We start from the raw sequence: 22,250 nt of genomic DNA, 5'->3' as shown, positions 1-22,250 counted from the left end.
TCCATTGAGTTGGTAATGCCATCCAACCATTTTATCCTCTGTCGTCCCCTTCTCCTCCTGCCCTCAATCTTTTCCAGCATCAGGGTCTTTTCAAATGAGTCAGCTCTTCGCATCAGGTGGCCAGAGTATTGGAGTTTCAGCTTCAACATCAGTCCTTCCAATGAACACCCAGGCCTGATCTCCTTTAGGATGGCAGCAGTACTTTCAAAATCTTAACAAAGCTAGGGCAACTGAAGGTCAAGTCCAGGGCCCACCAAAGTGTGTGTTTATGGAAGGAGGTGTTTGTAAACTCTTGTGCTTTGGGTTGGGCTTCATCCTAGCACAAAAGGAGAACAGTAAAATGACTAGGCCACGTTGCATTTCAACCTGCTTTCAAATCATCTCAGGCACAGAAAATGCAATAGAATTATCTAGTAATGTTAGCATCCCCAAGTGCTGGGTGGAAGCAGACATAAATCCTCTCTGAGAAAGATATAATCCTTCCTGGATTCAGATTATTTCTGCATTTCTCATGTTCAGGGAATGGCACACAATAAAAAATAATCAGGCAGGGGACTTTCCTGGTGGTCCAATGATTAAGAATCTGCCTTCCAATGTAGGAGACTCAGGTTCCATCCCTGGTCTGGGAGCTAAGATCCCACATGGTGCAAGGCAACTAAGTCCATGGGCCACAACAAGAGAGCTCAGCCAAATAAATATTAAAAACAAAAACAACTGGGGAAGGCAAATTTCATGTTGCTTTAACCAAAAAATAAATAAATAAAATGGGATCAGGAGGCCACCAGTTTGGGCTGACTGAAGAGTTCATCTGCTGGAAATCAGAAAGTTAGGCCTCATAAATCTCTCGGTGGCCCTCCCAGCAACAACCCCAAAGAAAAGCACAGATGACCTAAATGCTTTGAAAAAGACCTAGGTGGGCAGGATGTACTATAGTATTCTTTATTCTTTGTGCATGTTCTTGGCAAATTGTCCTCACCAGTAACTAAACAAATGGGATCGCTTAGTGACGTCATACGGGATTGGGGATCAGTTCTTGAGGCGAAAGGATTGCTATTTTCAGTGGCCCTTTGTAAGAGAGATGTAAGGCACATTTAAACTGTAAAAAATAAACAGGTTCTTCTTGTTTTTATGAGACTTAGCAACATATATATATATATATATATATATATATATATATATATTTTAAGTTCTAACCAAAGTCTTCTGGCCACTTTTTCTCTTTCTACAGAATGAACATGTTGACTACGTAGATGTTGGCGGTGCTTATGTAGGCCCAACCCAGAATAGGATCTTACGGTTATCTAAGGAACTGGGTTTAGAAACTTACAAAGTGAATGTAAATGAGCGTCTTGTTCATTATGTCAAGGTAAGCCTGATGTTTTACTCAAGTGTTTTACTCAGTGGGGAGGCATTTTATTTGGGAAAACATTGGGTTTTGTTTTCAGTTTTGTTTTTTTTTTTGTCAAAGCAATCATGAAAGTAGGTTCTCAGCTTTAAAGTAGTATTCTACCTTGCTTTCCTTCTTTTTAAAAAAGTCCTTGTGGACTCCTGCAGTCTCTGAAAGTGGGCATTCTTCAGCTTGGTCCTCTTCCACCTCACCCACTGTGGCCCTAGAAGGCCACACCCCACCTCTAGTCCAGCTGGAATAGGGGTGGAAGGCTCTCAGCTTCCTTTCTTCCCATCCCTCTGGGGCTGAGGCACCTGAAATAAACACACACACACACACACACACACACACACACACACACACACACACACACACAGAGCCCAGGCAGCTCCTGAGGCACCTATGAGGCAATTCTAAGGCCCCAAGGAACACAACTGTTTGAGGCCACTTAAGACACGAAATGGGTCGTTCATCCTCATCCTTACCTGACATTTCTTTGCACACTTTGATCGTTTTCTCTACACCTAGCCATGACTCTTGGGAAGTCTAGCTCAGTTGTGTAATTTCCTACTGTTTAAACAAGAGATTGTTTGAACTCAAAGTGCTGCTATCCCCTCAAGGAACAGCAGCTGTTGCCCGTGTTATTCTTTCTTTCTGAAGCCAAACATGGAGCAGATGGAGTCTGAAAAAGCACCTGGAGAAATCAAGTTTCTGGTCTGATACTGCAGCCCACTTCCTGGAACTAGTGTCACCAGAGCAGGGGTCATTTACTCCTTCTAATGCCAGGATTCCCACACCACTAACCATATCACTTCTCAACAGACGCATCACCCAACCCCCAGCAATCATGTGGGTGTGCCATCTTCAGGGCCTTTCAGAGCAGGGATTTGAGGATCCTTGAATGTATGTATGGACACCAATGCCTAGTTGGTGAGGTCAGGAATCTTGGGAAACTCTGATTAGCTGCTTTGGGTTGGTTTGCAATGCTTGGGGGAGTTTGGCAGACACATGAGAAAAGAAACCAGCAGCCTTTAGAAAAACTGGGTTCAGAGGTCAAGGGAGAAATGGAAAAAGTATAAAAAAAAAGTTAGACAAAGTAAATTTATGCACACTGGCTTCAATAGGCCATGATCTAAAAGGAAAAACTCCTTTGCTTCCCCACTTTGTCTTCTCTGCACGGCGTGATGTTTACCTGGACAATAACAAAGGTAAGAGTAATAGCAACTATTAAATAACATGTATTGAGCACTTTGACCTGTATTATCATATTTAATGTAGGGAGAGAAACCAAATCCTTTGTACTACTCAACTGCTAGTTAAACAGTCATCTAAATTTACTGTCTAGTCCAACTAGGACTGAAATGAGTCTGGCGATTATCTTGGAACCTGAGCAAGTTTATACTCCGCTTTACAGAGGAAAACACTGAGGTTCGGTGAGGTCAAGTGACTTGACAGAAGTATAAAACTAGTAATGGTCTACCTACCCCCTGAACATACGTGCTCTTTATGAATTTTAGGATTTACTTATATTCTTAAGATGCTAAAGATTGTTCTTTTAATTTAAGACAGTCTCATCTAATGGAAATGTGGAGAATAGACATGCTGTTAGGAAATTCCCTGGCAGTCCAGTGGTTAGGACTCAGGACTTTCACTGCCATGGCCTGGGTTAGATCCCTGGTTGGGAAATAAAGATCCTACAAGCCACGTGGCACAGCCAATAAATAAATAAACACTTACCATTAAACCATCCTCTCACATACTTTAACCTGCCAAGGAGTACCTATTTTCACCCAAGGTAGACTACAAAATTAAGGTTAAAAAAAAAAAAAAAAAACAACTAGTGCACCAGTTAGAGGTTAATTTATTTTACCTGAATGAATGCCTTTCTGCTAGTGTTTCTGATAAATCACATCATTTCTGCAATGAGAAATACTCAGGGTAGTGGATGTTTTTAAAATGACCAGGAAACTAGAAAGTGAGGAGGCCAGATTAGGGAAAGTGCAGGAAGATATTTAACTATTCCTGGTAAGATTGATAATCAACTGTATATGCTTAGTCGCTCAGTCATGTCCAACACTTTGCAACCCCACAGACTGTAGCCTGCCAGGCTTCTCTGTCCATGAGGATTCTCCAGGCAAGAATACTGGAGTGGGTTGCCATGCCCTCCTCCAGGAGACCTTCCTGACCCAGGGATCGAACCCAGGCCTCCCGCATTGCAGGCAGATTCTTTACCGTCTGAGACACCAGGGAAGCCCAGTTAATTGTATAGCAAAAAATAATCCCACTTATTTAAGAATATCTCAACTCTCAGTGTTATGTTTGCTTCTAGGGAGAAGAAAGGATTTTTCTTTCCTGCCAGCATGATCGTGCATTGGGCTAGTAATGCAAATTGTTTATGTGACACTCTACATTAGCTCTCCTCACAAGCTCAGCTTCTGTAATCTAATATAGTATATTCTTTTCAGTAAATAACACTGAAATGAAGTGGGCAAATAACTGGATCATTGCGGCTATCTAGTTAAACCAAGCCATATTCTTTATGATCCAGATTGCTCTTAAATTTTCCTAATCTGCAGCCTTCAAGAATTCCTCCATTGTTTTTTCTGTCAGCAGACTGTAGTACATTCAGTTTCCACCTACTCTAGGATGATTTTCACTATTCACCAGAGAGCTAGTCTTGACCTTAGCTAGATTGTGTTTATGGGGCAAATTTTGATTATGTGGTCCCAACCCTGAGCCTCTGAAGCACTGGGGATAGATGCTGGGTGGTGTTTTCCATCCTGTCCCTTCCCCAAGAGAACTAAGTTTATCTGCTTTAGTGGGATCTTAGTTCCTCAGTTCAGTTCAGTTCAGTCGCTCAGTCATGTCTGACTCTTTGTGACCCCATGGACTGCAGTATGCCATCACCAACTCCTGGAGTTTACTCAAACTCATGTCCATTGAGTCAGTGATGCCACCCAACCAGCTCATCCTCTGTCATCCCCTTCTCCTCCCGCCTTCCATCTTTCCCAGCATCAGGGTCTTTTCAAATGAGTCAGCTCTTTGCATCAGGTGGCCAAAGTATTGGCGTTTCAGCTTCTACATCAGTCCTTCCAGTGAATATTCAGGACTGATCTCCTTTAGGATGGACTGGTTGGATCTCCTTGCAGTCCAAGGGACTCTCAAGAGTCTCCTCCAACACTGCAGTTCAAAAGCATCAATTCTTCAGCACTCAGCTTTCTTTATAGTCCAACTCTCACATCCATATATGACTACTGGAAAAACCATAGCTTTGACTAGATGGACCTTTGTTGGCAAAGTAATGTCTCTGCTTTTTAATATGCTCTCTAGATTGGTCATAACTTTTCTTCCAAGGAGCAAGTGTCTTAATTTTATAGCTGCAGTCACCATCTACAGTGATTTTGGAACCCAGAAAAATAGTCTGTCACTGTTTCAATTATTTCCCCATCTATTTGCCATGAAGTGATAGGACCAGGTGCATGATCTTAGTTTTCTGAATGTTGAGCTTTAAGCCAACTTTTTCATTCTCCTCTTTCACTTTCATCAAGAAACTTTAGTTCTTCACTTTCTGCCATAAGGGTAGTGTCATCTACATATCTGAGGTTATTGATATTTCTCCTGGCAATCTTGATTCCAGCTTGTACTCCATCAAGCCCATCATAGAAATGATGTACTCTGCATATAAGTTTAATAAGCAGGGTGACAATATACAGCCTTGACGTACTCCTTTTCCAATCTGGAACCAGTCTGTTGTTCCATGTCCAGTTCTAACTGTTGCTTCCTGACCTGCATACAGGTTTCTCAAGAGGCAGGTCAGGTGGTCTGGTATTCCCATCTCTGTAAGAATTTTCCAGTTTGTTGTGATCCCAACTGGGGATCAAACTCAGGCCCCCTCCCGTGGAAGCATGGAGTCTTAACCATTGGACTGACAGGGAAGTCCCTATCTACTTCATTTTTAGAAGGTTCTTATGGTTATGCTAAATTCATTCATTGTTTCAGTAAGTAGTCACTGGACAATCAGCTGTGTACCAGATATTGTTCTAGGCTGGATATAGACTGATGTATACATGATTCAGGTTCCTGCTCACATAGAGCTTGCCATTTCAAGGGAGGAAAAAAGTAAATAACAAGCAGTAAATAAGTAATATTAAGTAACATTTATGCCTGTATTCCTTATGGATCTTGCGAATAGAGTTGCTATTCTAACTCTGGTTTAGTAAATCCAAGTCTCATATCGTAGTTTCCTGATTCCTACAGTGAACAGGTTTTATATATGTTGTGAATTTGATATGGCTTTATTTGGGAGACTGTATCTGATTTGTGAAATTAACAGAAATCAATCACGTCTTTAACCTAAAAGGTGGGTTTGAGGTGGTGTCAGCTAGATACTTTAGTTTAAAATGCACTCTGTGGAACTTTTCTTTTGGAAGGTGTACAGGAAGCAGGTGGACTTGAATGTCTCTTGGACTGATTGATTGATTACTTGTATTAGTAAAGAAGATGCACCATCATTGCAGTTGTTTTATGAATTACTTTCATTGAGTTATGGAGACTTTTGGGTTAAGTTTTGCATTGCTGCATCTTGGAAAAGGAGGAAGAAATACTTTGTTTTCTTTTCTTTTGCTTTCTGTGGGTTTCTTCAGACCATAATAATGCAGGTAGGGTATCACGAGGGTAAACACTGCCAGAGATGGAGCAAGGCTTTTTGCAGGGACTGCTTTAAAGGAGACATGGATATTTTTACACATTCTCACTTTCTGCCTGCTTTTTTAATCCTCCCTAAATAAAAATACAGACTAGATAGACCACACATTTGTTTTTAGAGAATGATGTGATAAAGATTTGTTTGAAACAGTCTAGGCTTTCCTGGTAGTAACAGTTCAGCAAGCAATTTTTCTGAGTATTGGTTCTGTTCTTCCCACACATTTACTCCATGTTTCTATGCCAACGACTGAAATCAAAGGCTTTTCAGAACGTGTGTGTTCTGGAATGCTAAGTAATTTTCTTTGTTGTTGCTAAGAGGTGAATTTTGTTTTTGCCAGTAGGCTGTGTTGAAAGCAGAGGATGTGTTTTTTTTGTTAGTTCATCTTAATGCTTGCCAGATATAACTGTGACTTTGACCCTTTGCTTCTAATAAGGTGTTTCTTTTGGATCGGGGACATATATTTTTAAGCTGCTTTTAACACCTTTCCATACCAACTCACAGAAGTCTTTTCTTTTGTCTTCAAAGAAAGTTATGCTTTCACTTTCCACCCCTCTCAGTAGGAAACCCAAGGAGCCAAAAGTGTTAGGCTCTTGTAGGGATGTCGATTGTCCTGTCTGCCTCCTTTCTTTTAATCACCTGAATTCATCCCTCCTGATTCCACGCATTGATGTTGCCTTCTATCTGTAATATAAATGTATCTGTGTTGCCTCATTTGAGCTTCCCAGTGATCCTATGAGGTAGTAGCATTATTTACCCCATCTTACACATGAGAACACTGAGGCTCAGAGAGCTTAGGAGCCAAAGTGGGGCTTTCCAGGTATTGAACTCAGGTTCTGTGAGTTACATCACACCATTCCTTATTCTGTGGGCAGAGTTAACTTGTGAACCCCTTTAGTAAACTGCTCCGAGATATGACAGAAATCATCTTACCCCAACAGGCTTTGGAGTCCTCAGATGCCACTTTGGCAGCAAGGGCTCCTATGGATTCCAGGGGTTGGTGTGGAGTGGGTATGCCTAGGAGTCATATGTGGCACCATTCACCAGGGTGGCCTCATCTCTTATACCCTTAGCCATAGATCCGGTCCCCCTCTGGCCTTCGGTGAGGACTTGACTCCTGAGAAAGCCCCAGGCCGCCCCAGTTAGGCTCAGCAGGCTGAAGAAGATGGATTTTGTTATTGTGTTAAAATACTAAAGCTAGAGGCCTGGGGCATGGCTTAGAATTGTTGGCTATATATTCTTTTTTATAAGTGACTTATGTAAACTTATTAGTCAAAGTATGATCCATAGGAGTACTTTATTTTATGCCATTGTACTCTGCCTGGTTTACAAAAGAAAAAGAGAGAATTTAAAGTAATTTGTATAAGTCAGAGTAGAAGATGAGAAAAGACAATTAGGTAAGGGCAGGCAAATGGTAATGGGCTTGTGTTCATGATAAGAAATTATTTTGATCATAGAAATGAAGTAATACAAAAAGGATGTTTTTCTCTAAATTCAATTATACATAGGATTTTAAAAGCAAAGAGACTAAAATATTTACATATTTTCACTCTGCTCTATCAAGTATTCAGTATAAAGAAATATAGACATAGCTTATAAGAAATTGTTGCTAGTAATTTCCATTCTTTTTTTCTTCTCTATTTTAAAAGACTTCATATACTTCTTGTGGATCATAGGGAAGCTTAATGACAAATTACCCTTAAAGCCTTGTGCTGTTTAGAAAGTTAGATCAGCGTTAACCATTTTCTCAATATACAGCAAAGTCAGATTAATTATTAGATCTTTCCCTTTCATTAATTGAAAAAAAAAACTGTGATAAAATAGACATAACCTAAAAGTCACCATCTTAACCTACTTAGGTGTATAATTCAGCGACATTAAGTACATTCACTTTTTATATTCCTTTCATTCATTCTCCCTGGTGGCTCAGACGGTAAAGCGTCTGCCTGGAATGCTGGAGACCTGGGTTCGATCCCTGGGTCAGGAAGATCCCCCTGGAGAAGGAAATGGCAACCCACTCCAGTACTCTTGCCTGGAAAATCCCATGGACGGAGGAGCCTGGTAGGCTACCGTCCACGGGGTCGCAAAGAGTCGGACACGACTGAGCAACTTTACTTAATTCACTACAGAAATCATTTTTCTAGCCATTCATTGAGAAGTAGTCTAGAATCACCCACCCGCCTTGGACTGGCCTTCACTGGCAGCATAGAAAAGGCAATAGGTCACACACAAAGCTTTTCTCTCACTGAGGCTGTGGGACTTTTCAATTACCTCTTCAAATGGGACTCTGGCATTTTGGTTAATGGCCTAAAGAACTTGTGAATAGAATGACACATTACAAAAGCAGCTCCCTCAAGAGAAACTGTGCTAGTCTCCATGATTACCCAACTCCAGTTTCCAGCTAGAGATCTCCCCCTGCCTCCCCACACCTTGCTTTCTACTTCATCCCTCAGTAGCCCCTATTCCCACCCTAGAGCACACATCCAAGCATCCCAACCAAAAGGCTTAATCATTCAGTTCAGTTCAGTTGCTCAGTCGTGTCCGACTCTTTGCAGCCCCAAGGTGCTGGATTTTTTAACTTTTTTTTAAAATCTTGTCCATTCTGAGCCTTCTGAAGAAGGGAAAGTTCTCTTGTCCCACTGGCCCAGCCAGAAAGTCTTTTCTGTCATTGCCCTGTCTTGCCACTTAACAGGATCAATAGCCCTCTGTCTCAGGTGTGGACTCCAAGCCTTTTCACTTGTATATCAAACTCAGTGAACAAATACCTTTCGAAAACCTAGTGGATCTCAGTAAGTGACAGTTATCCTCACTTTAGAGATAGGAGAAAGGTGTAAGAACGTTAATGTCAGTTCATGTGCCCCATGTACAATGAGGCCAAATAAACTGAAAGGTTGGAGTGTGGAGCAGAGAAAGGTTTTATTGCAAAGACTTGCAGTGAGCCAGGTGGGCTCATGCCCTAAAAACCCCTGAGCTCCCTGAAGGGTTTTGTCAAAGCACTTTTAAAAGCCAGGTGAGGAAGGGGGAGTCACCGGGTCTGTGACCAGTTTGTGCACAGTTCTCTGGCTGATGGTGAAGTAGCAGGGTGGTGTCACAGGGGTTAACATTATTAGTCCTTAGGCTACAGAAGGCCTGGGGCTATATGCTTCTGGTGCTCAAGCAGTTAACATCTTCCATTGTTGGAGAGGGTGTGTCACTAAGTTGTGTCCGATTCTTTGCAACCCCATAGACTGTAGCCAGCCAGACTCCTCTGTCCATGGAATTTTCCAGGCAAAAATACTGTAGCGGGTTGCCATTTCCCACTCTAAGAAAGGGGAAAGTTTTTAGCATCTGTAAAACAACTCAGGAAATGTGCATCAAGTACTATTATCTAGGTACTTCAGAGAGGAGCTAAAGCAGAGGATATGGGGGAAGGCCTGTCTCAGGAAGGCCCCATAGCATCCTGTTCAGTTATAGGAATGCAAGTATTTGGTTCCAGGTCCTACAAGAAGTGAATGAGAGACAAACAGACAGATAGGCAGATGTGAAAGCCTAGTTGATAATTACTCTTAGTAAACACAGAACTTGGAACTGAAAAACAACAAATAATGAAAATAATGTTGATACTTTATATTTGAATGGTCCAGTATTGTTTTCATAGCACTTGATTGTATTTTTTGCCTTGTGATTGGATTTGGTGCAACTGGAAGAAGAAAATTCTAGGTGGGATCACAGAAAATTTGAGTGTTAATTATTGTTAAATGTAATGAATACTTTGCTCGCAAAAGCTGTTGAGCCGGGTCCTCTTCATTTCAAAGACTTTGCTTATGTCAGATTTTTCAAACAAAGAGAACAATTACCAAACTATTAGTACATTTGCTTTCATTCCCATAGCTCTCATGTAATTTGTCAGACTCAGATGATACACAGTGAACCTCAGGCTGAGATTTAATTTTGTGTGTTTGCCAAAGTACCCAGTGGCCTAGTTTCCACAGCCATATCCAGCAGATAAACGGCTCTGAAAAAAAAACATCAGGCTTTAGAGACATGGTAGGAAATCACCATCAGCTCACACTTCCTGACCAGTAGCAGGTGATAAAGTAGACCCTGGGGCCTAGCCGTGGGTGCAGTCACTCACTAATCCACATAATTGTTTGGGCACCCACCCGAGAAGTCCTGAATATCTGCGATTTTCCCCCAATTAGTAGATTTAAAAAAAAAAAATACTTTTCTGATGTCCAAATGTTGGAGAGATTGTGCTAGGAATCTGATGGTTTCTGGTCCACCCTCCCTCCCACTATAAGCCCTCATCACATCTCTACCAGCCTGAGTGCAGGAGCCATCACAGACGAAACTCCATCCAGTACAGGGACAGGGCTGCCTCTGCATGGTCACTGGGATACACAAAGTGAAAGCTCTCAGTTAACAGCCTATCTGGCAGCCTATCTGCTTTGCCCTTGACCCTCTCAACCTGCTCTGCTGTACTTTCTGTCTGTACTGCCCTGTTCCCAGTGGAGCAGAGACCCAGACCTGAGACTCAACACAGAGCCCTTGCAGTTTTAGCTAGATGTACAAGTGACTTTGTTGCAGGAAGGAGGACCCCTTCCAGGGCTCAAGAGTGGGCTCCTGTCTCACACTTGGAAATGAATTGTCCGAGGACACACATGGTCACAAAGAGAGAGACTATTGGGAAGGGGCGCCCAGGCGGAGAATGGCAGGGAGTCTGGGAGAACCTCTCTGCCACGTGGCTCGAAATCTTGGGTTTTATGGTGATGGGATTCGTTTCTGGGTTGTCCCTGACCAATCATTCTGACTCAGGGTCCTTCCTGGTGGCACACGCATTGCTCAGCCAAGGTGGATTCCAGAGAGGAGGATTCTGGAAGGTTGGTAGGACATATGGACTGGAGTCTCGTCCTTGCTTTTGACCTTTCCCAATTCTTCCAGTTATTGGTAGCTTCTTAGTTTCTCATTCCTTACCAGGACCTCCTATTGTAAGATGCCTCCTGAATGTGCTTACTGTCAGGCCTGGCCAAGGCAGGAGGTTTCAGTTAGTGGTTCCCCTAACAACTTCATCTGACTTCTGTTTGACTCAGTGTTGTGGAACTATGTGCCTTTTGTCCAGCAGAGGTATGCATAAGAATTTATTCCCATTTGTAGCATTTGGAAAATAAATATTCTATTTATTTTGGGTTTTCTTTCTAGCCTGTGTTTTCCTGTGTTCTCTCAGGCCCCTACCAGTGACAGCCAGCATATGAAGAAAGCATGCCTAAGGGAATATTTTCCAAGCAATTTTATTTCCAAAAATGCTTTGCAAAAGAAGGAGTTTGTTGGTTGGATAAATTTTGAAAGTGCTCCATATTCTAAGCCTGTCTTTGAGAGCCAACATGTCCATTAGCAAATTAGAAGTATTATGAGGTCTAGCAGTTTTTTTTTAGGCTGTTTAACTATAAGTCAGCATTCTCCAGATTTATGGCCATGGAACTCATTTTCATATAGCATACAGAAAGATCAGAGTGAGAAATGCTAACGTAAATGTGTTTAGAGATTTAGGTTCCCTAAGAAAGTGAGTCTTTCATCTTTCTCCTCTCTTTGGCATCTTACACATATTGAATTCTAGTAACTTTGATGGTAATTTACTAGATTTGGTAATTACTGCCAATGGTAATATTGATTATGGTTATTTTTAAAAAGCTATGCATGTGAATTGATAAGGAAAAATCAGTGCCAAATTGGCATTCATTTGAAGCTCTTGTCTGAGTTGGGAAAAGAGGGGGTCATTTGCATAAAAAGAGAGTGGATCCTTTCTGGGGACTAGGGGAACTAAATGTGATAGGAGATGGGATATAAAAAAGCAAGATCTCCAGTCTTTCTCTTATTCCTTCATTTAACAAGCATTTCTTAGAACCTTGGTATTTATAATACAAGACAATGTAGGAAATGAGGCATAATCCTTCTCAGGTGTGTTGAGACTAGTCCAGAAGGTAAGACATGTACTTAACTCAGTTTAATACATTGTAGGGAATGGCAAAGGGCTTTGAACAAGTGAACAAAGTGCTCTAGTGCATTCAGAGGAAGCTAAAGTGGTTTCTGATCCAGGCAGCTAGGTGAGATCTTTGGGACCATGTCCCTCTCAGATCAGTATTCACTCATGCCTACAATCTCTAGGCATGGAAGCACATCCTAATAGGTTCTCAGTGGAGGGTCCAGTTTAGTGGCTTTGCAGGTCCAATCTTTCCGACATGGAGACTGGGACACAGAACTGGGGGCCAGGGGAGTCTGGACCAAAAGCATGGAGACATGAACTCTGGTTCCGCCACTGCCAGGTACCAGCTGAGTTTAAACAAATTAGAGACACACACATACACACAGGCATATCTCAGAGATACTATAGGTTCGGTTCTAGAACCACTGCAATGAAGCAAAAATATCACAATAAAGTGAGCCACACAACTTTGTTTCTCATTACATGTAAGAGTTATATTTACACTATACTATTAAGTGTGTAAGAGCATTATAGGACTTCCCTGGTGGCTCAGATGGTAAAGAATCCACCTGCAATGCAGGAGACCTGGGTTCGATCTCTGGGTCAGGAAGATCCCCTGAAGGACAGCATGGCAACCCACTCCAGTATTCTTGCCTGGAGAATCCCATGGACAGAGGAGTCTGGTGGGCTACAGTTCATAGGGTTGCAAAGGGTTGGTCACAGTTGAAGCAACTTAGCATGCATGCATGCATGCCTAAATGAATAAGAAGAATTTTACACAAACACTATAATGTGATAAGACCTAAGTTTTAGTGAATATTAGAATGACCTGTGGGATTTGTTCAAAATATAGATTGCCTGCCCACACACCCTTGATTAATAGGCCTGATGGCAGGATCCCTGTAATCTGTACCCTGAGTTATCCTGAGGCAACTTCTGCTATCAATCCAGAAATCCTGCAAATGGAAAGGGTTGAATTCTGGAAAAGTTTATGATGTTCATTCACATGTGTATTACTCTACAGCAGGGTTTCTCAACCAGGACATTACTGACTTTTGGAACTGGATAACTCTTTGTTGTAATGGGGCTGTTCTGTGCATTGTAGGCTATCAAGCAGCAACCCCCAACCAATTATGACAACTAAAACTGTCTCCAGACATTGCCACATATAACCTATGTTACATGACCATAGTCAATTCTGGTTAAGAAGCACTCCTCAACAGGGACCAAAGCCCCAGGAGTCAGACTAGAGACAGTGATACTGATCTTTCTAGATCAAATCTGTTAACAGTGAAGAGCACCTTTCTCTAAAAACTTGAGGCCTCAGAGAAAACATTCTCAAAAGGGTCTGTCTACCTGTCCTCTAATGTCTCAGCTATCCCACTCAAGTACTAGACACACCAAACACTAATAATGAGCTTATGTAGACTTTGGTATAAGACACATTTCCCCTATACACTTTCTACTGGAGTGTGTATCACTCAAAATATCCCAAAGATCTCAATATAGCACTTTACCAGCCTCCGTAGATAGAACCTGAAGTGTAGGCTGAGTTATAGAAGGGAAGGAAATAAATGCCAATAAAGGGTTAATGAGTTGTTACAGCTGTGGGCAACTGAGGCTCAGTTCCCCTTAGTTCTACCTGAGAAATTATGTGGACTATGCCAAAGAATTGCCCCCACCAAGAGCAGAGAAGCTAAAAAAAAAAAAAAAAAAGAACAGAGAAGCTGAGAACATTTATCCATGTTCCTCATTGGCTGGAGTTGCCCTTATGTCCCATGGTGGATGTTGACCGTTGAACATCTGTTGCAGAGTAAGCTTCAATAATCAGGTAAAATATGATCCATCCTTAGAATATCAGCCTCATCAGTCAAGTTTCAGTGAGATAAGCAAAATGACTAATGGATTTATTATAGGGACTTGGCCTTACCTAACTGTGGGGAAATAAGTCTTTGCATCTGATGCTGGAGTTTGAAGGGTGGGCAGTCAGGAAGGGAAGATAGACGTATGATGGGGGAAAGCAAGAACAAGCTGGAACCCACAAGTGTGAGCTGGAGTCCAGATTAGTCTTTGTTGCCTCTGATCTTGACACTATGGGTGTCTTGCAGAAGCCAGGATTCTTCATCATAGAGCTAAATACATATACCTGGCCTAAGAATTGGAGAAAGTGAAGGAGGATCCCAGAAGGGAGGAATAGTTGCAGGCCCTCATGCCATGAAAATCAGCAGCAATATGTGTGACCCCCAAAAGGAGTGGCTGCTTCACTTTTACTCTCTAGATTTCCCATAAGAATCTTTCTTGTGACCTATCCTAACCAGAAATACATAGGAAAGAAAACTCAGAAATCCAATTCGGCCTGAACAAGTTGACAGAGTACAAAGCCATTATATTATCTCTTTCCTCTATCACTTGCTCAGTGAGCCCACATACAAAATGGCATCCATGGCATCAAGGATGGAGACAATGTATGGGCTCAACAATATGACCTTCCACTCACCAAGACAGATTTGATTTTGGCTATCATTAGTCATTAAGGAAATGTAAGTCCGAACCACAATGAGATACCACTTTGCATCCACCAGGGTGACTATAATCAGAGAGACAGACAATAACAAGTGTTGGCAAGGATATGGAGATATTGGAACCTTCATACATTGCTGGTGGGAATGTAAGTTGGTGGCAGCTGCTTTGCGAAATACTTTGACAGTTCTTCAAAATGGAGTGGGAGAAAATTGAGAGTGACTTTTAATGAATAAGGGTTTCTTCTTGGGTTGATGAAAGTGTTCTAAAATTAGCTGTGGTGATGGTTTCACAACTCTGAATATACTAAAAAGCATTGAATTGTGCACTTTGAATGGATGGATTGTAGAGTATGTGACTGATACCTTAGTAAAACTGTGAAAGAAAAACAGCCACTTATCTTCATACTGTAATATTTTCATCTTTTTTCTAACTTCCTGGCTCTCTTGAGTTAATAGCATTTGCGAAAGAGGAAAAGTATTTTTTCAATGCCTTGTCAGTTATCTTTACTTACCCAAGAACCTCCAGAAGAACTCGTATTATTTCTATATTAATTGCTTTATTTGTAATGTTTGTATAACCTAGAGTCCCTTGGGAAAGATGGCATAACTATGCATTTGAAACCTTTTATTCTTGATGTTATGGTATCATTTATACCTGAGTTTAATGGTTCTCTTTTTCCAGGGATGAGATTGCACAACTCAAGTGCCCATTGTGTTAGCTATACAAGTCCTGAGAGAGGGGACTGAGCATAAGATGAAAATGAGGTCATGAATTTAAGAATGTGCTGCTAGCCCTTGAAGTTGTATAAGAGGTAGAGGGAGCAGAGGCATGAAAAATGCAAGCCATAATGCTGTGCAAATGAAATAATAACAAATCCAGATGATGAATGAGTTCCCCAGGGAAATGGATGGGCCAAGGAAGGCTGACGATTAGACCTTGGGAGAGTCAGTAGATCAGAGAAGAGAGGGTCTTACAAAGAAGAGCAGAGGAAACAGATGGCCACTTGGGAGAACCAGTACATTAAGATAAGATATGGGAATTCCCTGGCAGTCTGGTGGATAGGATTCCACACTTTCACTGGGGAAGACCTGGGTTCAATCCCTGATCCTTGGGGAATTAAGATCCCATAAACCTCGTGGCATGGCCAAAAAAAGGGGGAGGGGGAAGATAGGATAGATGTTTCCTTGTAAATTATGATGGCTTTTTCTTGGTGAAGTAGCACTATGTATAATGTTTGAAAAGAGTTTTGCTACCCGCATATGGAAAGAGGTAAAAAAATGATTTTTTAAACTACTAATACAACACGATCCTATTTAATGGGTCTCTTTTTAGATAATTTCTTTATTTTAAGCATCATTATTAACTATAGAAAATTAAACCACCAAAAGATTTCTCATACAGGCTGGTCACAAAACAGTGAGACTAGAAAGGTGCCAGGGAATTCATATGGGTTGCACAGACATGTTCCTAAATCTATCCAGAACATATCTGCTTATTTTCAATATGATTAATGAAAAATATTTGTCACCTTCCCTCAGTCGCCTATGATACTCTTTAATAACACTAATTCCCTTCTGTTCAACTAAATATTAAAAGTACAGAGCTGAAACTCACCACCATGCCAGTTGGTAAATGCTACTTTCTGGCTTATTTTACAGGACCAACAATAAAGCTGTTGGGCTTCCCTGATAGCTCAGTTGGTAAAGAATCTGCCTGCAATGCAGGAGACCCCAGTTCGATTCCTGGATCAGGAAGATCCCCTGGAGAAGGGATAAGCTACCCACTCCAGTATTCTTGGGCTTCCCTTGTGGCTCAGCTGGTAAAGAATCAGCCTGCAGTGCAGGAGACCTGGGTTCAATCCCTGAGTTGGGGAGATCCCCTGGAAAAGGGAAAGGCATTCCAGTATTCTGGCCTAGAAAATTCCACAGACTGTGTAGTCCATGGGGTTGTGAAGAGTCGGACACGACTGAGTGACTTTCATTTTCACTTTTCTTTCAACAATAAAGAATGATGTGGGAGCCATCAACTGTCCTCCTCTCTTATTTTTGAGCTTTATGTAAATTGACTCAAACTCTATGTATTCTTTGACTTTCTTCTTTGACCAGCATATTTTTTAAATTGTTTTTGGCCATGCTTCATGACTTGTGGGATCTTAGTTCCCCAGCTAGGGATCGAACCAGGACCCTGGCACTGAGAGCTCCAAGTCCTAACCAATGGACCACCTGGGAATCCCCTCACTGATATATTTTAAAGTTACATCCATGTTGATTGGTGTTGTTCATAGTTTATTCATTTTTACTGCTCCAGAATGGACATTCATGTGTGTCTTAGTCTGTCTATCTAAAGCTCAAAAATAGGCAAAACCAAACAATGTATTATGCAGGTATGTATACAAGGGAGATGGAAGAAAAGGAATGTTAGACACAAAATTCACTACAGTGGCTCCCTCTTGTACAGAGGAGACTGGATGTGATTGGGGAGAAACATATGGTATACGTCTAAATTTCTGGTGCCGTCATGCTTCTCAAATTGGATGGGGTGCATGTGGTTGTTCATTTCTATTATTTCTCTTTAACCTATCAATTTTTTAATCATATATAGCATATTTCGTAGTAAAAATTTAATAGCATTAAATAGCTTGCTCAGTAACATTGATGTGTTAAGAACGCCCTCCCCCTGCCTTAATTGGGCGAGCATCCAAAAACTTAAAAAAAAAAAGCTACAACAAACTATCCTCTCCTGGCAACAGTCTCCCTTTATTATGAACATTGGTAGAGTGAAGATGTGGTTTCTCAAGGAGACTTAAGTATTTGGGGCACAATTCCAGGGACATTGCGTTCTACTTGACATCAACAACTCTGGCTGTGTCAAAGACACAGAGATTACAGGCCACTTAGAAAGGGTACAAAGGTTTCAGAGTATAGGCACAAAATTAACTTTACTTTTACCCAAGATTTTTAAAAAAATTTTTGCTTTAGCCATGCTATTTGGAAAATGAGAGATCCTGTCTCACATTCTTAGGTTATAAAGGCATTTCTTGCTGAGAAGTGGTTTAAGATTGAGAAACACCTGACACTTTGGGGAGAAAACTATAGAATCATCTGCCAATGAAGGAGACATAAGAGATGGGAATTCAATCCCTGGGTTGGGAAGATCCCCTGGAGGAGGACATGGCATCCCACTCCAGTATTCTTGCCTGGCAAATCCTCATGGACAGAGAAGCCTGGCGGGCTACAGTCCATGGGCTCACAAAGAGTCAGATATGACTGAAGTGACTTAGCACGCACACATGCATAGAATCACATTTAAGATAACGTGAAGGTGCATTCCCAAACATTTTTCACCCAGTTAAGAGCCATCTCCAGGCCCTCCCACTGCCCTGTTTTAGCGATTTACCCAGGCAGAAAGTAGTCTTGAATTGTCTAGTTTAGAAGCAGGCCATGGAGGAAATAAGCCTTCAGGGACTGGTGAGAAAGGAAGAGGTACGTGACTGTTTCCACATACATACATTTCTTCAGCACATTGAGATTTTCTGTGAAATAAGAACAAAGAAGCCAAACACTGCTAAGAGAGAAACTCATGAACACCTTTTATCAACTTAGTACCTCTGTCAACAGGATAAAAATTAACATCATGGCGGGCCTCTATGATCTCCTTTTAAAATATTTCATGACTCCCATTTCTAAAAAAAGATGGCCAGGCTAGACCCTTCTTGCTCACTGAATGCTTCATCTCTCCTGCCACCTCTCTTTGTTGTTCAAAGCTCACACCACAGGGTCTTTAGAACCTTGGGTGAAATCCTATTCTGGTTGGTATCATACTTATCATATTTATTTATCATACTTAATGTCCCCTGATGATTAGGCATATTTAAGGATTTTCAGTGAAACTAGGCTATGCCATGTGGGGCCACCCAAGATGGATGGGTCATGGTGGAGAGGTCTGACAGAATGTGGTCCACGGGAGAAGGGAATGACAAACCACTTCAGTATTCTTGCCTTGAGAACCCCATGAAGAGTATGAAAAGGCGAAAAGATAGAACACTGAAAGAGGAACTCCCCAGGTCGGTAGGTGCCCAGTATGCTACTGGAGACCAGTGGAGAAATAACTCCAGAATGAATGAAGGGATGGAGCCAAAGGAAAAACAATACCCAGCTGTGTATGTGACTGGTGATAGAAGCAAGGTCTGATGCTGTAAAGAGCAATATTGCATAGGATCCTGGAATGTTAGGTCCATGAATCAAGGCAAATTGGAAGTGGCCCAACAGGAGATGGCAAGAGTGAATGTCGACATTCTAGGAATCAGCAAACTAAAATGGACTGGAATGGGTGAATTTAACTCAGATGACCATTATATCTACTACTGTGAGCAGGAATCCCTTAGAAGAAATGGAGTAGCCATCATGGTCAACAAGAGTCCGAAATGCAGTACTTGGATGCAATCTCAAAAATGACAGATTAATCTTTCTTCGTTTCCAAGGCAAACCATTCAATATCACGGTAATCCAAGTCTATGCCCCGACCAGTAATGCTGAAGAAGCTGAAGTTGGATGGTTCTATGAAGACCTATGAGACCTTCTAGAACTAATACCCAAAAAAGATGTCCTTTTCATTATAGGGGACTGGAATGTGAAAGTAGGGAGTCAAGAAACACCTGGAGAAACAGGCAAATTTGGCCTTGGAGTACAGAATGAAGCAGGGCAAAGGCTAGTAGAGTTTTGCCAAGATAACGCACTGGTCATAACAAACACTCTCTTCCAACAACACAAGAGAAGACTCTACACATGGACATCACCAGATGGCCAACACTGAAATCAGATTGATTATATTCTTTGCAGCCAAAGATGGAGAAGCTCTATATATTCAGCAAAAACAAGACCTGGAGCTGACTGTGGCTCAGATCATGAACTCCTTATTGCCAAATTCAGACTTAAACTGAAGAAAGTAAGGAAAACCACTAGACCATTCGGGTATGACCTAAATCAAATCCCTTATGAATATACAGTGGAAGTGAGAAAGTAGATTTAAGGGGCTAGATCTGATAAACAGAGTGCCTGATGAACTATGGACGGAGGTTCGTGACATTGTACAGGAGACAGGGATCAAGACCATTCCCATGGAAAAGAAATGCAAAAAGGCAAAATGGTTGTCTGAGGAGGACTTACAAATAGCTATGAAAAGAAGAGAAGCAAAAAGCAAAGGAGAAAAGGAAAGATATTCCCATTTGAATGCAGAGTTCCAAAGAATAGCCAGGAGAGATAAGAAAGCCTTCCTCAGTGATCAATGCAAAGAAATAGAGGAAAACAACAGAATGGGAAAAACTAGAGATCTCTTCAAGAAAATTAGAGATACCAAGGGGACATTTTATGCAAAGATGGGCTTGATAAAGGACAGAAATGTTATGGACCTAACAGAAGCAGAAGATATTAAGAAGAGGTGGTAAGAAAGACAGAACTATACAAAAAAGATCTTCATGACCCAGATAATCATGATGGTGTGATGAACCACCTAGATGGCTCTAGGTGTGATGATGCATCTAGAGCCAGACATCCTGGAATGTGAAGTCAAGTGGGCCTTAGAAAGCAACACTACGAACAAAGCTGGTGGAGGTGATAGAATTCCAGTTGTGCTACTTCAAATCCTAAAAGATGATGCTGTGAAAGTGCTGCACACAATATGCCAGCAAATTTGGAAAACAGCAGTGGCCACAGGACTGGAAAAGGTCAGTATTCATTCCAATCCCAAAGAAAGGCAATGCCAAAGAATGCTCAAACTACCGCAAAATTGTACACATCTCACGCTAGTAAAGTAATGCTCAAAATTCTCCAAGCCAGGCTTCAGCAATACATGAACTGTGAACTTCCAGATGTTCAAGCTGGTTTTAGAAAAGGCAGAGGGACCAGAGATCAAATTGCCAACATCTGCTGGATCATCGAAAAAGCAAGAGGGTTCCAGAAAAACATCTATTTCTTTTTTATTGACTATGCCAAAGCCTTTGACTGTGTGGATCACAACAAACTGTGGAAAATTCTGAAAGAGATGGGAATACCATACCACCTGACCTGCCTCTCGAGAAACCTGTATGCAGGTCAGGTAGCAACAGTTAGAACCGAAAATGGAACAACAGATTGGTTCCAAATAGGAAAATGAGTACTGTATATTGTCACCCTGCTTATTTAACTTCTATGCAGAGTACATCATGAGAAACGCTGGGCTGGAGGAAGCACAAGCTGGAATCAAGATTGCCGGGAGAAATATCAATAACCTCAGATATGCAAATGACACCACCCTTATGGCAGAAAGTGAAGAGGAACTAAAGAGCCTCTTGATGAAAGTGAATGAGGGGAGTGAAAAAGTTGGCTTAAAGCTCAACATTCAGAAAACTAAGATCATGGCATCTGGTCCCATCACTTCATGGCAAATAGATGGGGAAACAGTGGAAACAGTGAGAGACTTTATTTTGGGGGGCTCCAAAATCCCTGCAGGTGGTGATTGCAGCCATGAAATTAAAAGATGCTTACTCATTGGAAGAAAAGTTATGACCAACCTAGATAGCATATTAAAAAGCAGAGACATTACTTTGCCGACAAAGATCCGTCTCGTCAAGGCTATTGCTTTTCCAGTAGTCATGTATGGATGTGAGAGTTGGACTATAAAGAAAACTAAGCACCGAAGAATTGATGCTTTTGAACTGTAGTGTTGGAGAAGACTCTTGAGAGTCCCTTGGACTGCAAGGAGATCCAACCAGTCCATCCTAAAGGCGATCAGTCCCGGGTGTTCATTGGAAGGACTGATGCTGAAGCTGAAACTCCAATACTTTGACCACCTGATGTAAAGAGCTGACTCACTTGAAAAGACCCTGATGCTGGGAAAGATTGAGGGCAGGAGGAGAAGGGGATGACAGAGGATGAGGTGGTTGGATGGCATCACCAACTCAATGGACATGAGTTTGGGTGGGCTCCGGGAGTTGGTGTTGGACAGGGGGACCTGGTGTGCTGCAGCTCATGGGGTTGCAAAGAGTCAGACACGACTGAGCGACTGAACTGAACCGAACTGAACTGAACTGAAGGATTTTCTTAAATTGTTTTTTTTTCAAAGCAAAGGTAAGTTTTGTATAAGACTATTACTTGAGTATAAAATATAGATTTTTTTTAAAGTTTCAATTAAGGAAAGAATTGCAACAAAGCCAACTGTTCTGAAGGCTGCTGGCAAACTATTATTTAATCCAGTCTCTCTCCTGTACATAGTTATTTTTCTGTCTGCCAGTTTCTCTCAGAACATTCTTGCATATTTTCCAAAGTTGACCCTGTTACCCTTGAGCTTCTTAGTCTCCTTGTTTATTCCTTAGAAACATAAAAGATGTGTGGAAGATTTATAAGGTTCACATTTCAGAGTTCTCTTTCTTTTAGTCAGGAAGTTTAAGATGTCTCTTGGACAAAACTATCTCAACATTCCATCAATCATATAAGAGGCCGGAAAGCTTATTGTTTATGAGCAAAAGCTGTGGGAGCAGGAAATTTCTGTCCTACTGTTTTCTAGCTAATATCACTAAGCTTTGGTTTCCTCATTTGTAAAATGGGAACATTAATAGTTCTTTCCTCCAGAGGGTTGGGGTGAGCATTACAGGAGACAATGCATAGAAAGAGCTTAGGCCAGTGCCAGGCATGGAAAAAGATCTT

The 22,250-nt window shown here is 41.5% G+C and overlaps 1 protein-coding gene across 1 annotated transcript in view; it reads left to right on the top strand.

Moving 5' to 3' along the window:
- MAOA (monoamine oxidase A) overlaps positions 1 to 22,250 on the top strand; it is a 79,537-nt gene that overhangs the window by 25,083 nt on the left and 32,204 nt on the right. Inside the window, exon 3 of the mRNA XM_043896123.1 lies at positions 1,229 to 1,366. Coding sequence (XP_043752058.1) covers positions 1,229 to 1,366 — 138 coding nt within the window. The remainder of the gene's footprint in view (positions 1 to 1,228; positions 1,367 to 22,250) is intronic.

The sequence above is a fragment of the Cervus elaphus genome, chromosome X (genome assembly GCF_910594005.1).
Source record: "Cervus elaphus chromosome X, mCerEla1.1, whole genome shotgun sequence".
NCBI lineage: Eukaryota > Metazoa > Chordata > Mammalia > Artiodactyla > Cervidae > Cervus > Cervus elaphus.
This window is presented reverse-complemented; position numbering and strand designations above follow the sequence as displayed.